This window comes from Muscardinus avellanarius (assembly GCF_963383645.1).
Source record: "Muscardinus avellanarius genome assembly, chromosome: 5".
Classification (NCBI taxonomy): Eukaryota; Metazoa; Chordata; class Mammalia; order Rodentia; family Gliridae; genus Muscardinus; species Muscardinus avellanarius.
Genome location: NC_137790.1, coordinates 121,260,466 through 121,280,625, shown reverse-complemented (window position 1 = coordinate 121,280,625; position 20,160 = coordinate 121,260,466). Strand labels below are relative to the sequence as shown.

General features: G+C 40.6%; 1 protein-coding gene across 2 annotated transcripts in view; it reads left to right on the top strand.

Moving 5' to 3' along the window:
* The window catches only part of VEPH1 (ventricular zone expressed PH domain containing 1), a gene marked incomplete at both ends in the record, with an annotated part of 173,389 nt that overhangs the window by 123,607 nt on the left and 29,622 nt on the right, over positions 1–20,160 (top strand). The window contains one exon of one of the 2 annotated variants that reach the window (XM_080695761.1): positions 169–303. The exons of the other annotated variant lie outside the window; for it this stretch is intronic. Within the exon in view, the coding sequence (XP_080551887.1) occupies positions 169–303 (135 nt within the window). The remainder of the gene's footprint in view (positions 1–168; positions 304–20,160) is intronic. 2 annotated transcript variants of the gene reach the window in all.

Sequence of the window (20,160 nt, the reverse complement as noted above, 5' to 3'; positions counted from 1 at the left end):
GATACCCAGGAGTGGTATAGCTGGATCACATAGTTTGTTCTCTGAGATAGAGCTCTTGGTTTTGTTTGAATCTGACTCACGTTAAAGTCCCAACCAGGTGCCTTGGAAGCCACCAAATAGTGCTGCTGGGCCAGGGGGTAACACGGTCTCTCCTCCCTGCCCTTTCAGAGCCTGTTTCCTGAGCCTCTGTCTGCGCAGAGCCACCCTGTGCAGTTCCTGAGAGCCCTGTGGGAGAAGACCCAGGCTGGAGATGCCCACAGCTTTGAAACAGCCATGACCGAGTCCACATTTCCACAGCAGAAGGTAAACATTTTTCCTTGGGCATGTTAACTTAAACCAAGATCCAAGATTGTCTAGAGCACACGTTTGCCTTTTTCTTGACAGTACAGTTTTTTCCTTTTTTCCTTTCCCTTCTCTCATTATCAGAAGACACTTGAGAAATGGCTTCCAGCTGGGCGTGGTGGCATATGCTTGTAATCCCAGCATTCAGGAGGCTGAGACCAGAGGATCGCGGTTCGCAGACAGCCTCAGCTACTTAGTGAGGCCCTCTGCGACTCAGTGAGACCCGGTTTCAAAGTAAAGAATAAGAAATTGGGCAGGGGGTGTAGCTCGGAGGTCAGATGCCTCTGGGTTCCATCCCCAGACCTGCAAAAAAAAAAAAAAAAAAAAAAAAGAAAGAAAGAAATGGCTTCCAAGCACGCTTGTAATCTTAGTACTTGGGAGGCTGAGAAAGGAGGACCGCACAGGTTTGAAGCCAGCCCGCCTCAGCTACTTAGTGAGACCCTGGTTCCAAATAAAATGAAAAATAGTTCTGGGAGTGTAGCCCAGAGGTATAAAGCTCCCGGGTTCCATTCCCAGTACAAAAAAAAAAAAGTAAAAGAAAAAGAAATGCCTTTCTGTAGCACTGTAGTGGACTTAAACTAGCACCAGAGAGACACTGAAGTATTAAGATTTTCCTGTAAGAAAAGTCACAGGCCCAGGAACAACAGGGACCGATAGAGAGAGAGAGACTGCGTAGAAATAGGAAGGCTACATTGGAGGCTCTACAGCTCTGGGGTAGGAAGTAACTGCCATTTTGTTTTGTTTTGTTTTGAACCCAGTGGCATCCTACCTCCGAGCTAAACCTCCAGCCCGATTTTATTTCATATTTGGAAACAGGGTCTTACTAAGTTGTGGAGGGCCTCGCTAAGTTGTCACGGCTGGCTTCGAACCTGTGATCGTCCTGTCTCAGGCTCCCACGTGCTGGGATTACAAGTGTGTGCCACCACACTGGCTAAACTGCCATGGTTTAGATACATGTTTCCCTCCAAAGTCCCAAGTGCTGAAACTAAAACTCCAACTTGTAGGATAGTGTTGGAGCATTTAGGAAGTGATTCAGCCATGACGGTAGAACCCGCACAAATGGAAATGTTTTAGTAACTTCTAGAAGGGCTACAGGGAGCCAGGTTAGCCCTTTTGCTTTCTACCAGGTGAGGAAGCAGCATTCACAACATATTAGAAGCCAGATATGGTGATACACACCTATAATCGCAGTACGTGAGGCTGAGACCAGGAGGATCACAGGGTTCAAGCCAGCCTCAGCAACTTAGCGAGGCCCTCAGCAACTTAGTGAGACCCTGTTTCGATATAAAAAAATAAACAAAAAAGAGCCAGACATGGTGGCACACAGCTATAATTCCAGTACTTGGGATGCTGAGACAGGAGGGTCACCTCAGCAAGGCTCTCAGCAATTTAGAAAGATCGTATTCCCAAACAAAAAATAAAATAGGGCTGAGGTTATATCTCAGAGGTAGAATGCCCCGGGGTTCAATCCCCAACACCACAAAATAAAATAAAATAAATTAAAGAAAATAAAAAGGGTTGGGGGTGGAGCTTAGAGATAATATGCCTCTGAGTTTGATCCTCAGTACCAAGAAGGAAGGAAGGAAGGAAGGAAGGAAGGAAGGAAGGAAGGAAGGAAGGAAGGAAGGAAAAGGGAAGGGAAGGAAGGAAGGAAGGAAAGAACCCATAGTAAGTAGTGGAGGCCCATTGGACAAACCAGAGGTTCTGAAAGTATATGGTCCTAGCCTCTGTCCTTAGGTTACCCTTTTGCCATCAATGACACATAAAAATTATACATATTTGTGGGGTGTTGTGTGAGGTTTCAATGCATGTATATATTACATAATGCTCAAATCAGGGCAAGCATATTTATCCCCTCAAATATGTATCATTTTTGTGGTGAAAATAGTCTCAATCCTTTCTTCCAGCCTTTTTGAAATACATAGTGCATCATTACTATCTATAGTCACCTTTCTGTGGAACAGAAGACCAGACCTCTATCTCTTATCTCACTATAACTTGGTATGGGTTGACCAAACTCTCCATCTCTCCCTCCCCTTTGTTCAATTACTGAGAAGGGAAACAAACATGCCAATAGTAAACAAAAGTACAAACAAGTAGCTGATTAATAGAAAACTCTTGTATTGTGAAACACTCAATATCTCTTAAGTGATGAATAATTGTAACAGGGTGAGAAACGGGTGTGACTAATCAGAAGTTTATTTATACGGCTCTGTAAGATGCTAAGAACCTATCCAACTACTACATCACAATATTTTTGGCTTAGATTTAAGAATTTGACATGCAATATTAAAAGGAAATGCCAAAATTTCATCAGCATAAAGTAAAATGGCATTCTTTGCATATTTCACTCAAATTTCAACTATTGCACCATGTTTTAGAGATGGTGCCTCAAATTCTCATAAATTTTTCATCATGAGCTGCATTTTAACTAGCGGCCACCAGTAAATTAAAACTTGGCAGGCTGCTTCAAGTCTTAAGAGATCACCACATAAAAAACTTGGCAACCAGTTTTGTACTTGCTTACAAGTATACTTATTCATATTTCTTCTATTTCATCCCAATAAATATCCCTCTAAGGACAAATTAACTGTAAACCAGTTTTTTTGGAAATATTTAAAGTTTCATCATATGTTTCATTCATGAGTAAAAGAAAAAAGTTTGATATCAGAAATATACATGACATGGCAAATTTTCTGCCCAAGAATTTCTCCAACAAATTGATTTTCTCCTATCTCTTATGAAGTATTCTGCATACCAAATTTAAATTGGCTATGAGAATTTTGTAGTCTGTTGATTTTCAGAATATGTGCTCTGTGTGTGTGTGTGTGTGTGTGTGTGTGTGTGTGTGTATACGTGAGTGATTTTTGAGTGATGAATATTTGTGTACCTGATGCTAGTCAGGTTAGTCAAGTGGATTCAGGTGCTTACAGAAGATGGAAGGCTCTAAAGAAAGTAGCTGGGTATCTAGAATGAAACCTTCTGGAGTGCTAGTTTTGTTGTTGTTGTTGTTGTTGTTGTTGTTGTTTGTTTGTTTGGTTGGTTGGTTGGTTGGTTTTGTTTTCTTTTGCAGTACTGGGAATGGAAACCAGGTCATTGTACCTCTGAACTACACCCCCAGCCCAATTTTTTAGTCTATTTATTTATTTATTTATTTAGCGATATTGGGGATGGAAACCAGGGGAATTGTTCCTCTGAGCTACACTCCCAGCCCTATTTTTTATTATTTATTTTGAAATAGGGTCTCACTGAGGTGCAAAGGGCCTCACTAAGTAACTGAGGCTGTCCACAAACCACGATCCTCCTGTCTCCGCCTCCCGAATGCTGGGATTACAAGCGTGCTCCACCACGCCCGGCCTGAGGGCTTGGTATTATAGATGCTCACTAATACAGTCTTGGGATGTTAGAACTAAAATTAATCACCAAGATCTATTAAATGACTAGTTTCAGTTGGTCATGATGGCGCATGCTTGTAAGCCCAATACTTGAGAGGCCAAGACAGGAGGATCACAGGTTCAAAGCCAGCCTTGGCAAAATAATGAGTTTCTCAGCAACCTAGTGAGTCTCTGCTTCCAGATAAGAAATAAAATTGGGTTAAGGGTGTCACTTAATCCCCAGTGCTACAAAAAAAAAAAAAAAAAAAAGACTATATGTCCGCAAACCGAGATCCTCTAGTCTCTGCCTCTCAAATGCTGAGATTACAAGCGTGTGCCACCACGGCCAGCTCAAATGCTTGGGAGGCTGAGACAGGAGCATCACACAGGTTCAAAGCCAGCCTCAGCTACTTAGTGAGGCTCTCAGCAACTCAGTGAGACCCTGTTTCCAAATAAAGTATAAAATAGGTCTGGGAGTATAGCCCGGAGGTAGAAAAGCCCCTGGGTTCCATCCCCAGTACAAAAAAAAAAAAGAATAATTTCTTGAAGGCAGGGATTTCACCACGTTCACCATTCTATTGCCAGGGTCTCAGCATGTGGATCATGGTAGGCTCACAAACAATGGGTATTAATTGAATAAATGAATGAATCCTGTCATTTTCCAAATAGTAGCAATGCAAGCCACAAGACCTGTTGGAAGCCAGTGCAGTCAGCTAGTGTGTACACCGTGGGGACCCCAGGGCTGTGGCGGCACTTCTGGCTCTTCTGGAACAAAATGATGGGTCCTCTTGACTCCTAAAGTGAGGCTTGGCCATGCGACTTGCTTCACCTAATGGATATGATCTCAGTTATTCCTTTCTTCTGCTGATTTTGGAGTTGTTCTTGTTTTTCTAGGCCCTTGAGATGCATCATTACATTGTTGATTTGGGATCTTTCTGAGTATATGTGGGGGGTATTGGGGACTGAACCCAGGAACATTCTACCTTTGAACTACACCCAGCCTAACTTTATTTTTTATTTTAAAACAGAGTCTCACTAAGTTGCAGAGGTCCTCACTAAGTTGCTGAGACCAGCCGCAAATCTGAAATCCTACTGTCTCAGCCTCCTAAATACTGGGTTTACACGCATGTGCCACCACACCTGCTTCTAATTTTTTATGTAGGTACTCACAGCTATAAACTTTCTCTTACAACCGCCTTCATTGTGCCCCCAGGGATTCTGATATATTGTATCTCTATTCTTGTTTGATTTTTAAGAATTTTAAAATTTTCTCCTGATCTGATTTCATCTATTACCTATTCACCGTTCAAAACTACATTGTTCAATCTCCGTGTGTTTATATAGTTTCAATAATTTTTCCTGATGTTGATTTCTAATTTCATTTAACTATGATCTGATGAGATGCAAAGAATTATAACAGTCCTTTTGCAATATGACAGTAGGTTGTTATATTATAAATTCATGTACTCAACTTCCTTGCAATTCTGTTTCTAGATGAAATTCTCACATACCTGCTCCAGGAAACATGTACATGGATATATTAACTATAGCATTGTTTGCAGCAAAAATCCAAGAGCAATACAAATGCCCTGCTATAAAAAGAATAGAGAAAGGTATTATGTTATAGTTATGCTATACAAGCAGTAAATGTGAATTAACTAGACATATGAGAAAACAGGATAACCTTTATGCTTAATTAAGCAAGTTGCAAAATTGATATAAATACAATGATAGTTTGCATTCATTTTCAGAACATATCAAGCAGTCTTATGAAATATTTATGGGTACATAGACTTATAATAAAAATATATCATATTTAGAAACACACCCAGTTATTGATATATTGTCTTTGGGTAAAGAGGGGAAGAGAAATGAGGGAGGAAAATGTCACTGGGGAAGGAAATTAAGAAGACTTCAGTTTCATCCGTAATTTTATTTTGAAATAATCAGAAAAATAACTAGCATTTGTTGAGTTTGGCTGGCAGGTTTGTTGACATTTGTTACATTACCCTTTGACATGCTTTTCTTTCTTTCTCTTCTAATTTTATTAAACCTATAATAACAAAAAGCAGAGAATTAATGGATATGTCACATAAAAATTAAAAGTTTATAAACAGTAAAACCTGGCATGCACGACTATTTAAAATGAAAATATTTGTAGCCAGGCGTGGTGGCGCATGCTTGTAATCCCAGTGCTTGGGAGGCGGAGACAGGAGGATCACGCAGGTTCGAGGCCAGTCTCTCTGGTTTAAGAGACCCTGTTTCCAAGTAAAAATATAAAAGTAGGTCTGGGAGTGTAGCCCGGAGGTAGAAGGGCTTCCAAGAACCCCAGTGCCACCAAAATAAATAAATAAATAATAAATAAATAAATAAATATAAATAAATAAATAAATAATAAACAAATAAAATGAAAATATTTGTAATGACCATGAAGGATAAGATTCAATATCTTCAAGATACAATAACTCAGACCATAAAATGTATTCAGTCTCAGCAGTGGTCAAGGAATTCAAAGTTAAAATAACAAATTGCCTTCTTTTTGTGATAGTAGGGATTGAATCTAGGGGCATTATCTCCAGTCCCCCCCCCTCCTTTTTTGAAGTAGGATTTTGCTAGCTTTCTGAGAGTCCCACCAAGTTGCTGAGGCTCATCTCAAACCTGCAATCCTCCTGTCTCAGCCTTCTAAATCCTGGGATTACAGATATGCCCTACCATACACAGCTAATTCACTTTTTAAAATATAACAATCATTACTGCCTAGAGCAAGAAAGTTTAGACACTCTCACACATTTTGGTTGAAGTGTAAATTATTTCAACATAGCCAAGCGTGGTGGCACATGCTTGTAATCCCAGCATTCAGGAGGCTGAGACAGAAGGATCACGGTTTGTGGACAGCCTCAGCTACTTAGTGAGGCCCTCTGCAACTCAGTGAGACCCTGTTTCAAAATAAAGAATAAAAAGTAGGGCTGGGGCTATAGCTCAGAGGTAGAATGCCCCTGGGTTCCACCCACAGTACTGCAAAAAAAATTAATGAATTAATATATTATTTCAACATTCCTAAAAAGCAGTTTAGCAATGAAATTCAAGAAACTTAAAGACATTCACATCCCTTAACACAGTGATTACATTTCTAGGATACTATTCTGAAGAAATAATCTGAGCCAGGTGTGGTGATGAATGCCTATAATCCCGCTTACTTGGGAGGCTGAGACAAGAGATTTGCACCTTTCAAGCCACCTTCAATAACTTAGTGAGATCTTGTTTTAAAATAAAAAATAAAATCTGGGCCTGTTGGCACATGCTTGTAATCTCAGCACTTGGGAGGCTGACACAGAAGGATCACAAGTTCAAGACCAGCTTCAGCAACTTGGTGAGGCCTTCTGCAACTTAGACGCTATTTCCAGATAAATTATAAAATAGGACTGGGGGTGTAGCCAAGAGGTAGAAAACCCCTGGATTCTACCCCCAGCACCACAAAAAAAAAAAAGAAAGAAAGAATAAAAAATAGGGTTGGGAGTATAGCTTGGAGGTAGAATACCCCTGGGCTCAATCCCTAGTACCACAAAAAAAAAAAAAAGGAAAAAAAAGAAAGAAAGAAATAATCTGAAACGTATACAAAACTTAACATACACACACACAAATAAAATTGTGAAATGATTTGTAAATAGCCCAAATGTCTAAAGTTGAGAGAAAAGTTATTATACATCCATATAAAAGAATATTAAACTATGAAAATCACATTTATGAAACTGTTTAATGACACAAAATACAATTATGGTAAGCACCATATTTCAGGATATAAAAGAATATATATATATATGTATGTATATAGGTGGTACTGGGGGTGGAATCCAGGGGCTTTTCTACCTCTGGGCTACACTCCCAGACCTATTTTATACTTTATTTGGAAACAGGGTCTCACTAAGTTGCTGAGAGCCTCACTAAGTAGTTGAGGCTGGCTTCGAACCTGTGCGATCCTCCTGTCTCAGCCTCCCAAGTGCTGAAATTACAAGTGTGCACCACTATGCCCGACTTAAAAGTATTTATATAGAGAATATTATTTGTAGCCAGGTGTGGTAGTGCAGGTTCAAGGCCAGCTTCAGCAACTTTAACAAAATCCTCAGCAACTTAGCCCCTGTTTTGAAATTAAAGACTAAAAAAGAGCTGGGGGTATAGCTCAGAGGTAGAACACCCCCTGAACTTAGTCCCCCGCACCACACAAAAAATTATTATTTAGAGGACTGACCATTAAAATAACCAAAGGGAGCCAGGCGTGGTGGGGCATGCTTGTAATCCCCACGCTTGGGAGGCGGAGACAGGAGGATCGTGGAGGTTCAAAGCCAACCTTGCTGGCTTAAGAGACCCTGTTTCCAAATAAAAAGTATAAAATAGGTCTGGGAGTGTAACCCGGAAGTAGAAGGGTTTCCAGGAACACCAGTACCACAAAAATAAAATAAAATAAAAATAAAAAATAACCAAAGGGAAGTGTACAAAAGTGTTAACAATGGTTAGCTTAGCTTGATGAAATTTTCTCTGAGTATATATGTCTTTTATAGTCAAGAAAATAGATTTCTTCAAGTTCTATGAGTTTGTGTAAGTTAACATTAATGAGAAGTTTAAAGACAATTCCATTATAAGACAACTAATTTCCATTATATAATAAGAATTTTAGAGAGAGGATAGAAAACTCATTGATTTATTGAAGAAATGAGAGGGAACTCATGGAGCCAAGGGTGCTGTTGACAATGCCATCCCAGTGTTGAGCTGCCTCGTGCTTCTGAAGGAGGGCTGTCCTCACTACCAGAGGACCAGACAGTTCGGGCATTGCTGATGGCCCAGAACATGAGAGAGAAAGTGCCTCTATTGACACACATGTTCCATTTCCCAAAGCATGGGGAAATTCCATATGCCAAGCAAATGAGGTCTCAAAACTATGCCCCTTATGGAAACCAAAAAAAAAATTTTTTTTAATTAAATTTACTGCTGAAATAAAACGTGCCCCATCTGGCTACCATTTGAAGATTTGTTTTCAGTCCACATTGCTGCAAACAGGCTTGACAGTTCCCAGGGTAATTGGCCAGAGTGTTGAAGCATAAATAAAACTGAAGCAGCAATTCTGGGTGGAAAAATAGGAGACCATCTGATGCTCTCAAAGGCCTAGATGTGATAGTTTGAGTTAAGGTGTTAATCAGCTTGAATAAATAAACACACAAGTAAGTGAATAAGAAGTGGACTTCTTATACATAAGCTGTAATGATTCCAAGTCTTATGAGACTGATTCAAAGTCTTATGAGAAGTTTCAGTCCATGTGTATAACTCAAAGGACAAGTGCCAGGGAAAACGGTGTGTCTGTGTCTGAGAAGCTAGCCATGCAGAAGCCCCTCTCAGAGCAAGCGAGACTGCAGAAGTCTAGGTTGGACTGGGATTCTTGGTTTTTACACTGGGAGCTCAGGTCCAGGAAAATCTGATCGGTAGCCCCTTAGTACAAAGGTGGGGTGAGGGGATAAAAAGGTATAAGGAGAGTCTGTCTAAGAAAGCCAGGGCAAGGGGTTAACCCAGCAACTACAGGATAAACTAAATGAATGCAGAGCATGGCAGGCGTTGCAAGGAAGGGGTGGGGAAAACAGGGGGAAGGTAGAGTGTGGATGTCCACACAAATGTCACAAATGTTGGGTACACTCCTTGCTCAGGGAGGGAGCTGGTTGGGGAAGCATAGAACGGTAAAGTGTAGGGTTAGAGTTCTTTTAAAAAAGGAATAAAGTTGGGCGCCGTGGTGCACACTTGTAATCCCAGTACTTGGGAGACTGAGACAAGAGGATCACAAGTTTGAGGCTACCCTCAGCCCCTGTTTCAAAATAAAAACTAAAATAGGTCTGGGATGTAGCTCAGAGGTAGACCTTCCCTGGGTTTAATCCTGATTTCCATGCACACACACACACACACACACACACACACACACACACACAAATAAAGTAGTTCCATATAGGAAGAATGGCATGAACAATAACACAGAGGAGATAAAAAAAAAAAAATCACAGTGGAACCATGGTAAATATGTCTCCTAAGCTCCTTTCATCAGTCAGAAGTGCTTTTGTGAATATCTGCTATGCCAACCATGTGTAGGGACTGGGCACAGCAGTCATGGTCTCTGTCCTGATGTTGTCAAGAACACACTAGCAAATAAATGCACAGCTCGGCAACTATACGCTGGAACAAAATGCCCAAGGCCATGACCTTGGGCTGAGGGGTCAGGGGAGGCTGCTGCAAGCCCACATCAGAGAAGTTCTGACAAAGGCGACCTACTGCACGAAGGCCCTGAGACCAGAAAACAAAAACATCAACAGGAAGTATGAGAAAAAAAGGGGGGAAAAAACCATAGTGTATCAGAGAACTCTCCTCCAAATGTAAACATACATCCCTTCAGAAAAAAAAGTGTTGAGCACCCACCTTCAATATGTACAAACTTATTTACTTATAAATTATATTCTTATATTACTTTACATACTTTTTTCGTTATAAAAATATTGGAAAAGTTGGACATGTGGACGTGGTGGAGCATGTTTGTAATCCCAGTGCTTGGGAGGCTGAGACAGGAGGATTGCAGTTTCAAAGCCAGCCTCAGCAGCTTAGCAAGGCTCTCAGCAACTTAGTGAAACCCTGTTTCTAAATAAAATATAAGCCTGGGGGTATAGTCTATATACACTTCTATGTATTATATAAGCATATATATATATATATATATATAATATATAATATATATTATATATATATGGAGAGAGAGAGAGAAAGAAATAGAAAATTTAAATGATAAGATTAAAAAAAAACAAACAATAAGTGAAAATGCTCCCTATAATTGTGGTGGCACACACTTGTAATCCTAGCATTTGGGAGGCCGAGACAGGATGATCGTGGTTCACAGATAGCCTCAGTTACTTAGTGAGGCCCTTCACAACTCAGTGAAACTCTGTTTCAAAATAAAGAATAAAAAAATAGGGCTGGGACTGTAGCTCCAAGGTAGAATGTCCCTGGGTTCCATCCCCAGTAACACACACACACACACACACACACACACACACACACACACACATTTTTTAAAAATTAGTCATCAGGGAAATGCAAGTGAAAACTGCCTTGAGGCATCTTCTTATCTCAGTTAAAATAGTGAGTATCAAAAAGACAAAGACAAGCCCTGCGTGGTGGTGGTGGTGGTGGCGCGTACTTGTAATCCTAGCATTCGGGAGGCTGAGACAGGAGGATCGCGGTTCACTGACAACCTCACTTACTTAGGCCCTTTGCAGTGAGAGCCTGTTTCAAAATAAAGAATAAAAAATGGGGCTGGGGTGTAGCTTGGAGATAGAATGACCCTGAGTTCCATCCCCAGTACTGCGAACACACACACACACACACACACACACACACACACACACACACACGGAATCTGTAACAAAGGATACCTGGCCTCATGGCCCATGGTGGGAGCTTGGGCTTATTGGAGTCTATGGGAAACCACCATAGAACTGTGAGCAGCCGATGCTACCCAGTGTCTTATCTTAGTCTGTTCAAGCTTCCCTATCAGAATAGAATAAACTGGGTAATTTATGAGCAACAAAAATCTATTTCTCAGAGTTCTGGAGGGTGGAGAGTTCACAACCAAGGCAGACCCAATGTCCAGTGAGGTCCACTCTCTGGCTCATGGATGGCACCTTCTCACCCTGCCCTCGCTGAGCAGAGGGCCAGGCAGATCTCTGGGGTCTCTTTTATGAGAGACTAATGCAGACCAACAGTGGCAGATGAGAGAAAGGTGATTGTATCAGGACCCAGGCTAACTAAAAGATTTGATGGTGGAAAGGTGATTGAGTTTCTCTCGAGGTCAGAAATTAAAATCTCAAAGAAAGGAACCCCCGTGTGCTTCCCAGAGAAACACAGGAGGGCTGCCAGGCAACGAGGCACATCCCTCTGCCACCTGAGCGCTAGGTTTGGGATCAAACAGGAATCTGGTTTTCTCCAGCTACAATCAAGTGTTGAGATTGAGTTTATCCAGGCTTTGACGTGTGACTTAGGTTGAGTGGTAACAAGGGTCGGTGAAAAGTCTTAAGGTGGGTAAGTTATGTATTTGAGAAGATACAGGGTAAAGATACAGACAAAAAAAAAAAAAAAAAAAAAAAACATTTAAAATGCTGAAAAGAGCCAGGCGTGGTGGCACAGGATTGTAATCCCAGCATTCGGGAGGCTGAGACAGGAAGATTGTGGTTCACAGACAGCCTCAGCTACTTAGTGAGGCCCTTTGCAACTCAGTGAGACCTTGTTTCAAAATAAAGAATAAAAAATAGGGCTGGGAGTAGAATGCCTCTGAGTTCCATCCCCAGTACCGCAAAAAAATAAAAAAATAAAATGCTGAAAAGAAAACATCTGTCTATCAGAAGTCAATTATAAAGAAATATGGTCTTTAGAGCCCAGAAATAGACACAGTATTTTCCGTGTGAAGATGATGGATTTGTGCTGAGCTGCTCCTCCTCCAGCTTCCGCACACACTTTAGATCCCCCTCAGGAAACACCAGCACAAACACATCCATCACACAGCTGGCCAAGGTCAAGGAAGACACGCAATAGCAGTGGAGCCCAGATGAGGAACTACCCGTGGGGCTGGGGGCTTACACTGCGCTCTGTGGACCTTGCGGCCAGGTCCAGGCACCAGAAAAACTGAAGCTTCAGCACTAGAGATGAAAAACCAGGCTATGTAGTGTCGGTGGACTCTTCCTCCACCACCGTATCACAAAGTGTCACCTAGGGTTAACACAACGAGAGGTTTGAAGAAGAGTCCTGGGGAGGAGCGAGAGTCCTCAGAGGCTCCTACAGGAATGACTTTCATTGATGCCTCAGAACCCCTGAGTTTGCAAGTCCAGCCAGATTCCCAACTTTGCCTCCCTAAACACTATCTTCCTTTCCTTTCTTTGGATTCATTTTTTCCCTAAATGGCTATTCATCAGGGCCCCTCATTTGAATAATTCTGTACACGCAACCCATTCTATTAAGTGATTGCACATGACCATATAAGCACGTTGAACCTGAGTACAGTGACAGTTCTGTTCACCTCGTAACAGATTTCTTTTCACTATTATACTCTGTGTGTGTGTGTGTGTGTATGTACATACATACTATATAGGAATATATAGTCCTAGTTATTGAATACTCTCATCCCCCTTGGAAAATTATTTTCTTTACACTGGGTTAATAAAAATATGCTATTCAATCCTCCTTAATCTCTGTCCACCTACCTTATACTCGTGGTATTTATGCCTTTTTTAGAAAAAAAATTTAAATTGGCACCGAAGCATTTTCTCAGTTTAGTTGGAATCTTGGTTTATCACATATATTGCATTTTCTTGGTGTTTCACAAGCCAGACCATCCTGTAACAAAGCATGTCAACTTTACTACTGCGGTGAACATTCCTTCACAGTCATCCAGATGTTCTGAATCAGTCAAGGAAATTAAAAGAGAGAGAGAGAGAGAAACCTCGAGAAAATAGTTAACGAAATAACTCTATTCCTAGGGGGACGAAAGTATGCATTCCCTAGGAGTTTGTGTGTTCTAACCCAGTAGTGACTTAGGCTAGCTTGAATATTCAGTGCATGAGTAAAACCTCTCTGTCCCTCCCTTCTTGCTGCCTGGATTTCGTGTGAATGCTAAGGAACACTGGGCACTGAGCTGTTAGAATACACAGCAGCTCTTCATCAAAGCGTGGCGGTTGCACACTCGGGCTCTGGGCTCCAGTCCTGCTTCTGCTGCCTGCCTACCAGCTCCTTTATCTAACTCCTTGTGCCTGGCTTTTTTACCTGCAAAGTACAGAAGGTCATCGTACCTGTTTCACAGGAATATTATGAGAATTAAAAGGCAGAATAAGTGCAAGTCCTTGGAACACTGATGGCATATAAGAAGAGATCGATAATTGGTGGCGGGTATTATCTTACCACAGTTTCTCTACAAGTTTCCTACAGACAAAAGAATGACCCCCTCAGCCATGTCCCCGTAACCTCAGCCCTGTCCCCGTAACCTCCCACATAGGTGCCAGTAAAGCAGTCAATGTGGCGCAGAATTGTTTGGTGTTTAATGTCTCTGGGACTTCCATGATCTGTGGAATCATGGTCTCTTTCCCCCAGCACCTACCAAGGCCTACAGAACAGCAACTATTGAGTAAATATCTTGTGACTCTATTTTCTCAGTCATGATAAGAGTTTCACCTTTGGGGAATGAGTTTGACTTCCATAAATAATCCAAAATGTATCTGAGCCCAGGTGTGTTATTAAAATAAAACCTCGCCGGGTGTGGTGGCGCACGCTTGTAATCCCCGCGCTTGGGAGGCGGAGACAGGAGGATCGCGCTGGTTCGGAGCCAGCCTCGCTGGCTTAAGAGACGCTGTTTCCACATAAAAATGTTAAAAAAAAATAAGTCTGGGAGTGTAGCCCGTGGGAGTGTATCCCGGAGGTAGAAGGGCTTCCAGGAACCCCAGTACCACCAAAAAAAATTAAAAAAATTAAAAAATAAAACCTCAAACTATGATTATAAGTCTCCACATTAAAAACTGTGTTTTATAAAAAGTAATAAGACTTCTTTCTTATATTTTTTACATTGTGACAAATATACTCCAAAAATTTTTCTGATGACTTCTAAAAAGTCTTCTAAATTTTTTTTTAAAGACTTGTAAAAAGATTTTGAGCAGGGGCTTTGTCACTAAAATACAAGCAGTCGCGCAAGCTTAACACTGTTTCAAAATCTAAATTCTAGTTTTTAACATAAACGTTCATAGCAATTTAGATATCTCAATACTAGATGACAGGAAAGAGAATGGTAAGTGGTGTTAGTTGTTCTTTAGAACTTTGAACAGTGCTTGTAGATTGGCAGACTTTGTGTTCTGAGATCACATTACCTCCATCCCCCTTTAGAGATTAAAAGGATATCAAGTAGTCTCTATTTTGTTTGAATTCAATAAAGAAATATTTCTTAGACTTTAATTATTTTCAATACTGCCCTTTTTTATTTCAGTATTTGGGATGGAACCCAGGGACATTCTACCTCTGAGCTATTCCCAGCCCTATTTTTTATCCTTTGTTTTGAAACAGGGTCTCGCTAAGTTGCAGAGGACCTCACTAAGTAGCTAAGGCTGTCCGCAAACCTGAGATCCTCCTGTCTCAGCCTCCTAAACACCAAGATTACAAGCGTGTGCCACCATGCCCAGCTCATTTTTTGCCTTTTTTATACTAAGTTCAATATAATTTTGGGTTCCTATTGAAGACAAATTTGAAAGGAAGGGTATTTACTATGAAGGAATTTAATTTTTTTTATTTTTTGGTGGTACTGGGGGTGGAACCCAGAGGCTTTCTACCTCCGGGCTATACTCCCAGACATATATATATATATATATTTTTTTTTTTTTAAATTTGGAAACAGGGTCTCACTAAGTTGCTGAAAGCCTCGCTAAGTAGCTGAGGCTGACTTCAAACCTGTGTGATCCTCCTGTCTTAGCCTCCCAAGCGCGGGGATTACAAGCGTGCGCCACCACACCCGGTTCTATGAAGGAATTTAAAAAAAAAAAACCTCTCTATTAAATTGATACTCTAAACCTGGCGTGGCAGTGCACACTTATAATCCCAGTACTTGGGTAGATGAGACAAGAGGATCTCAGGTTCATAGCCAGTCTCAACTACTTCATAAGGCCCTTGGCAACTCAGTGAGATCCTATTTCAAATTAAGGAATAAAAATTAAGGCTGGGAGTATAGGACAGAGGTAGAATGCCTTTGGGTTCCAACCCCAGTAACCACAAAATAAATAATTAAATAAATAAATAAATCAACATGGACATTCCAGGGAACCATTTCCAGGATTCTGGTAATTCCTTCTACCAATATGTAGTTCCCCTTGCAGCAAATCTAAATTCTTTTTTTTTTTTTTTTTTTTGGTGGTACTGGGGGTAGAACCCAGAGGCTTTCTACCTCCAAGCTCTACTCCCAGACCTATTTTTTATATTTTATTTGGAAACAGGGTCTCACTAAGTTGCTGAGAGCCTCACTAAGTAGCTGAGGCTGGCTTCAAACCTTTGCGATCCTCCTGTCTCAGCCTCCCAAGCGCGGGGATAATAAGCGTGCGCCACCATGCCCGGCTGCAAATCTAAATTTTTTGTGCTGCATATAAATTCTTTTCTTGGTCCTCTATTGCCTAAGCTGAGGGCAGCATTAGATCAGCGTCAGCGGTCACTCTAGATCTCGTGTCCTGAGTAGATCCCAGACCTCAGTGCCCTTGTGAGTCCTTGACAGCTTGTTGAAAATGCCGGTTCTTGTTTGCATGTAATCGCCATGCTGTTTTAGTTACTATGGTTCTGTAGTATCATTTCAAATGGGGTATTGTGATGCAGCCAGCATTGCTCTTTTTGTTCAGAATGATTTCAGCTATTCAGGATCTTTTGTTCTTCCGTAGAAATCTTAGAATATTTTTTTCAGGTTCTGCAAAGAATGACATTGGCGCTTTGATATGTTTTTATTGACTAGGCAGATTGCGTTTGGTAGTATGGCCATTTTGACAATATTACTATGCCTACCCATGAACATGGGAGGTCTTTATATCTTCTTGTGTCTTCTCTACTTTGTTTCTTCAGTTTTCTGTAATTTTCATTGTAGCAGTCTTTCACTTTCTTAGTTTTATTTATTCCCGGGATTTTTTAAAATTGTTTTCCTGATTTCTTTCTCAGCAGATTCATTATTGGTGTATAGAAAAACTATGGATTTTTATATGTTGAGTTTGTATCCTGCTACTTGACAAAAATGCCAAAAACATAGTTGGAGAAAAGACAATTTTAACAATGCTGGGAAAACTGGAAAAACTGATACTGGGAAAAACTAGATATCCATATATAGAAAAATGAAACCAGATCTCTATCTCTTATGGTGCACAAAATTTAACTAACAAATGGATCAAAGACCTAAGTATAAGACCAGAAACTTTGCAACTGTTAGAAGCAAAAACAGAAATCACTTCAACATACAGTCACAGACAACTTTCTGGATAGGACTACTAGAACTCGGAAATAGCAAAACTCAATAAATGGTATGACATCAAACTAAAAAGCTTCTGTACAGCAAAGGAAACAATGAAGAGGGGAGAAACAACCTACAGAATGGGGGGAAATCTCTGCCAGCGACTCCTCCAGTAGGGGATTAATATTCAGAATGTATTAAAAACTCAACATCTAAAAAACCCAATCAATAAATCGGCAAATAGACAATTCTCACAAGAAGTACAAATGGCCAACAAATATATTAAAAACTGTTCAACATCTTTAGAAATCAGGGAAATTAAAACCAAAACTACATTGAGATTCTATCTCACTTTAGTCAGAGTATCGATCATCAAGAATACAAATATGCCAGGCTTGGTGATACATACCTTTAACCCCAGTGCTTGGAAGGCTGTAACAGGAAAATCATAATTCAAGGCCAGTCTCAGCAATTTAATAAGATCCTCAGCAAATGAATGAGACTTTGTTTCAAAATAAAAAAATTTAAAATGAGGCTGGGGATATAATTGAGAGGTAAAATGTCCCTGTGTTTAATCCCCAGTACCAAAAATAAAAATAAAAGAATACAAATAATAGTAAATATTGGCAAAAATGTGGGTGGGAAAGGAACACTTTTTTTTTTTTTTTTTTTTGGTACTGGAGATGGAACCAGGGACATTCTACCTCCAAGTTACACCCCAGCCCTTTTTTTAATTATTATTATTATTCTTTATCTTGAAACAGGCAGGGTCTCACTGAGTTGCAAAGGGCCTCACTAAGTAGTAGCTGAGGCTGGCTGCAAACCGCGATCCTCCTGTTTCAGCCTCCTGAATGCTGGGATTACAAGCGTGCGCCACCACGCCCAGCAGGAAAAGGAGCTCTTATACACTGTTGGTAGTAACATAAATTAGTACAACCACTATAAAACTCAGCGTGGAGGATCCTCAAAAAGCTAAAACTAGAACTACCATACTATTCAATCATACCACTCCTTGGTATTTACAAAAAGGAATTAAAGTCAGATAAATGACTTTAAAGATAAATGTATACCCATGTTTATTGCAACACAATTCACAACAGCCAAGTCATGATATCAGTCTGGATGTCCATCAACAGATGAATGAATAAAGAAAATGTGAGATAGATATATATGTATAATATATATGTACATATATTATATAGTTTTATTTATTTATAAATATGTATTTATATTATATAGTTTTATATATTATATAGTTTTATTTAACTATATAATATATATGTATATATTATATAGTTTTATTTAGCCATAAAAAAACAAAATTACATCAGTTGCAGGAAAATGAATGTAATTAGAGAACATCATGTTAAGAAAAATAAAGCCTAAAAAAAAAAACTAAAATATCACGTCCTGGGGTCTCTGCGGACCTTGCAAAACGATAGTTGCTGGGGTGGCCTCATGGCACTGCTCTTTGGTGAGTGACCCTGCTGGTTCTGGGGCCAGGGGTCCCACAGCCAGTTCTTAAGTAGAAACAGAGGCCCTGGACGCCCGCCTCCTCTCACGAGGCTGCCAGGAAGGTGAAGGAAAGCGAAGCCTTTGCTTAAACACCAAGCCGAGCCGCTGGCAAAGAGCCCGTGCCCTGTGAACGGCATCCATAAGCTATTACTTCATGAACATCAAGGCTGTTGTTAAATTACCTGTTTGGTCTTTTCTAAATTTAAATATCTTCGTGGCTCTGCTCTGAATTCTCTGCCATTTTTCACCTCCTTGGTAAGCACTGAATGCCACGGTCTGTGTCTGATGGGGACCTGGGTCCCTCGTTATCCTCCAGTGTGGGTGCCTAATGATGCCCTAAATGGGCATGCCTCACCGCACCCTTTCACTGCAGCGCCTCATTAGAGTGCTGCCCTAGCCCACCTTGTTATTTCCATCCCTTCACCATGATCCCTTTTCTTGGCACCTCCTTTCAGTCCTCACATCTTTTTATGCCTGTTTCTTTGTTCACGGTATTAAATCCTTCCTTTCATGCTCCTCGTTGTTCCCTCCTGTCTACACGGCTTATCACACCCGTCCATCTGTGAGCCTCATTATGCCATCTCGTCTCTCCTTCATTCCGTCCTCCTCATGCACGTATTATTAGCAGCCCACACATGCAGGATGTGGTACCCTTTCTCCCTACTCCTTATTTTAGCCTGCCCTTTCCCCTCTCCCCATTCGATGCCCCATTTGGAATCACATGGCTCCCCAACGTCTTCATCCTTGCACTCATCCATTTATGCATCTCATTACAGCATCGCCCAGGCCCGTTTCCAGGAGCATCACTATTCGCTCATCTCATTATGGCCGCATCAAGCATGTGCACACGGCTCCTTCCCTTTGAAAGGTTCCCCTTGCATTACATCCTTCCCTGTTTGCATCTCATTACACCCAGTGCTTAAGGGTTTGACAACAAACTAACAAAAACAGACAGATAAGTGCTGTTACTTGCTTTTAGAAAGCTACATATGTTTCTTGGGCACCCAGCATCGCTGTTTCTTAAACAAGTCATTCATTTCAGAAAGTTTTACATATATTTATCTAGTGAAGAGACAATGCCCTGTATTCGATGTGCATATGAAGGGGGTTCTTGACTCGCTCTTTTTGAATCAACATCGTTTTCACTACTTTTTAGTATTTCTCTACAGTTTTACAAAGTAGCATAATTATCCATGAAGTGATGAAGGTAAAAACCCCCTGAAGTTTAGGGATCACAGTCGTTTTGCAGTTTAAGTACTTTGGAAGCCCCAAGAAACCCAAGTGATTTTCCTTAAAAACTGCTAATGAATGGAAGCCACAGGGATCAGCTCTTATGTTCAGGGTTCAAAGCCTATGTTCTTTATACCATACTATATGGCATAAAAATGATCTTATTTTTAAGTATCTCCTCTGTCATTTAAACCATTCCGGGATACTCCCTGAAGCAGAACTTGGTCTCAGCATGCTTTGAGTTTCTGTTTTCTAAAACGGAGCAGAACACATTTCCAACACTTTGTATTTCATACTTATTTCTTTGTCTCCACGGTTAAAGAGCTGGATAAAAATAATAATTATCATGGGGCACTCTGACAAGGACAGGTGCAAAGGCCAGGAGAAAGGCATGGTTCTCTACTGACTTTCACCACCACATCTGCTTGACAAGGGCAAAGGAAGAGAATCCCACGCGGTGTCTGGAGGGTCCCGCAGACACATACAAAACCTGTCTCCCTTGTGGAGCTCTAACCCCATTAGTCTCTTTGATAAACCAAACTGTTCTCTCCCTTGTTTTCACTTTGTATTAAATAGCTCATACATTCAGAAAAGTAGAGAAATAGGATGCCCATTTTTACCACAAGGCAAAAAAGATATTTACATTTCTTCCATATTTGTTTCAAATATCTC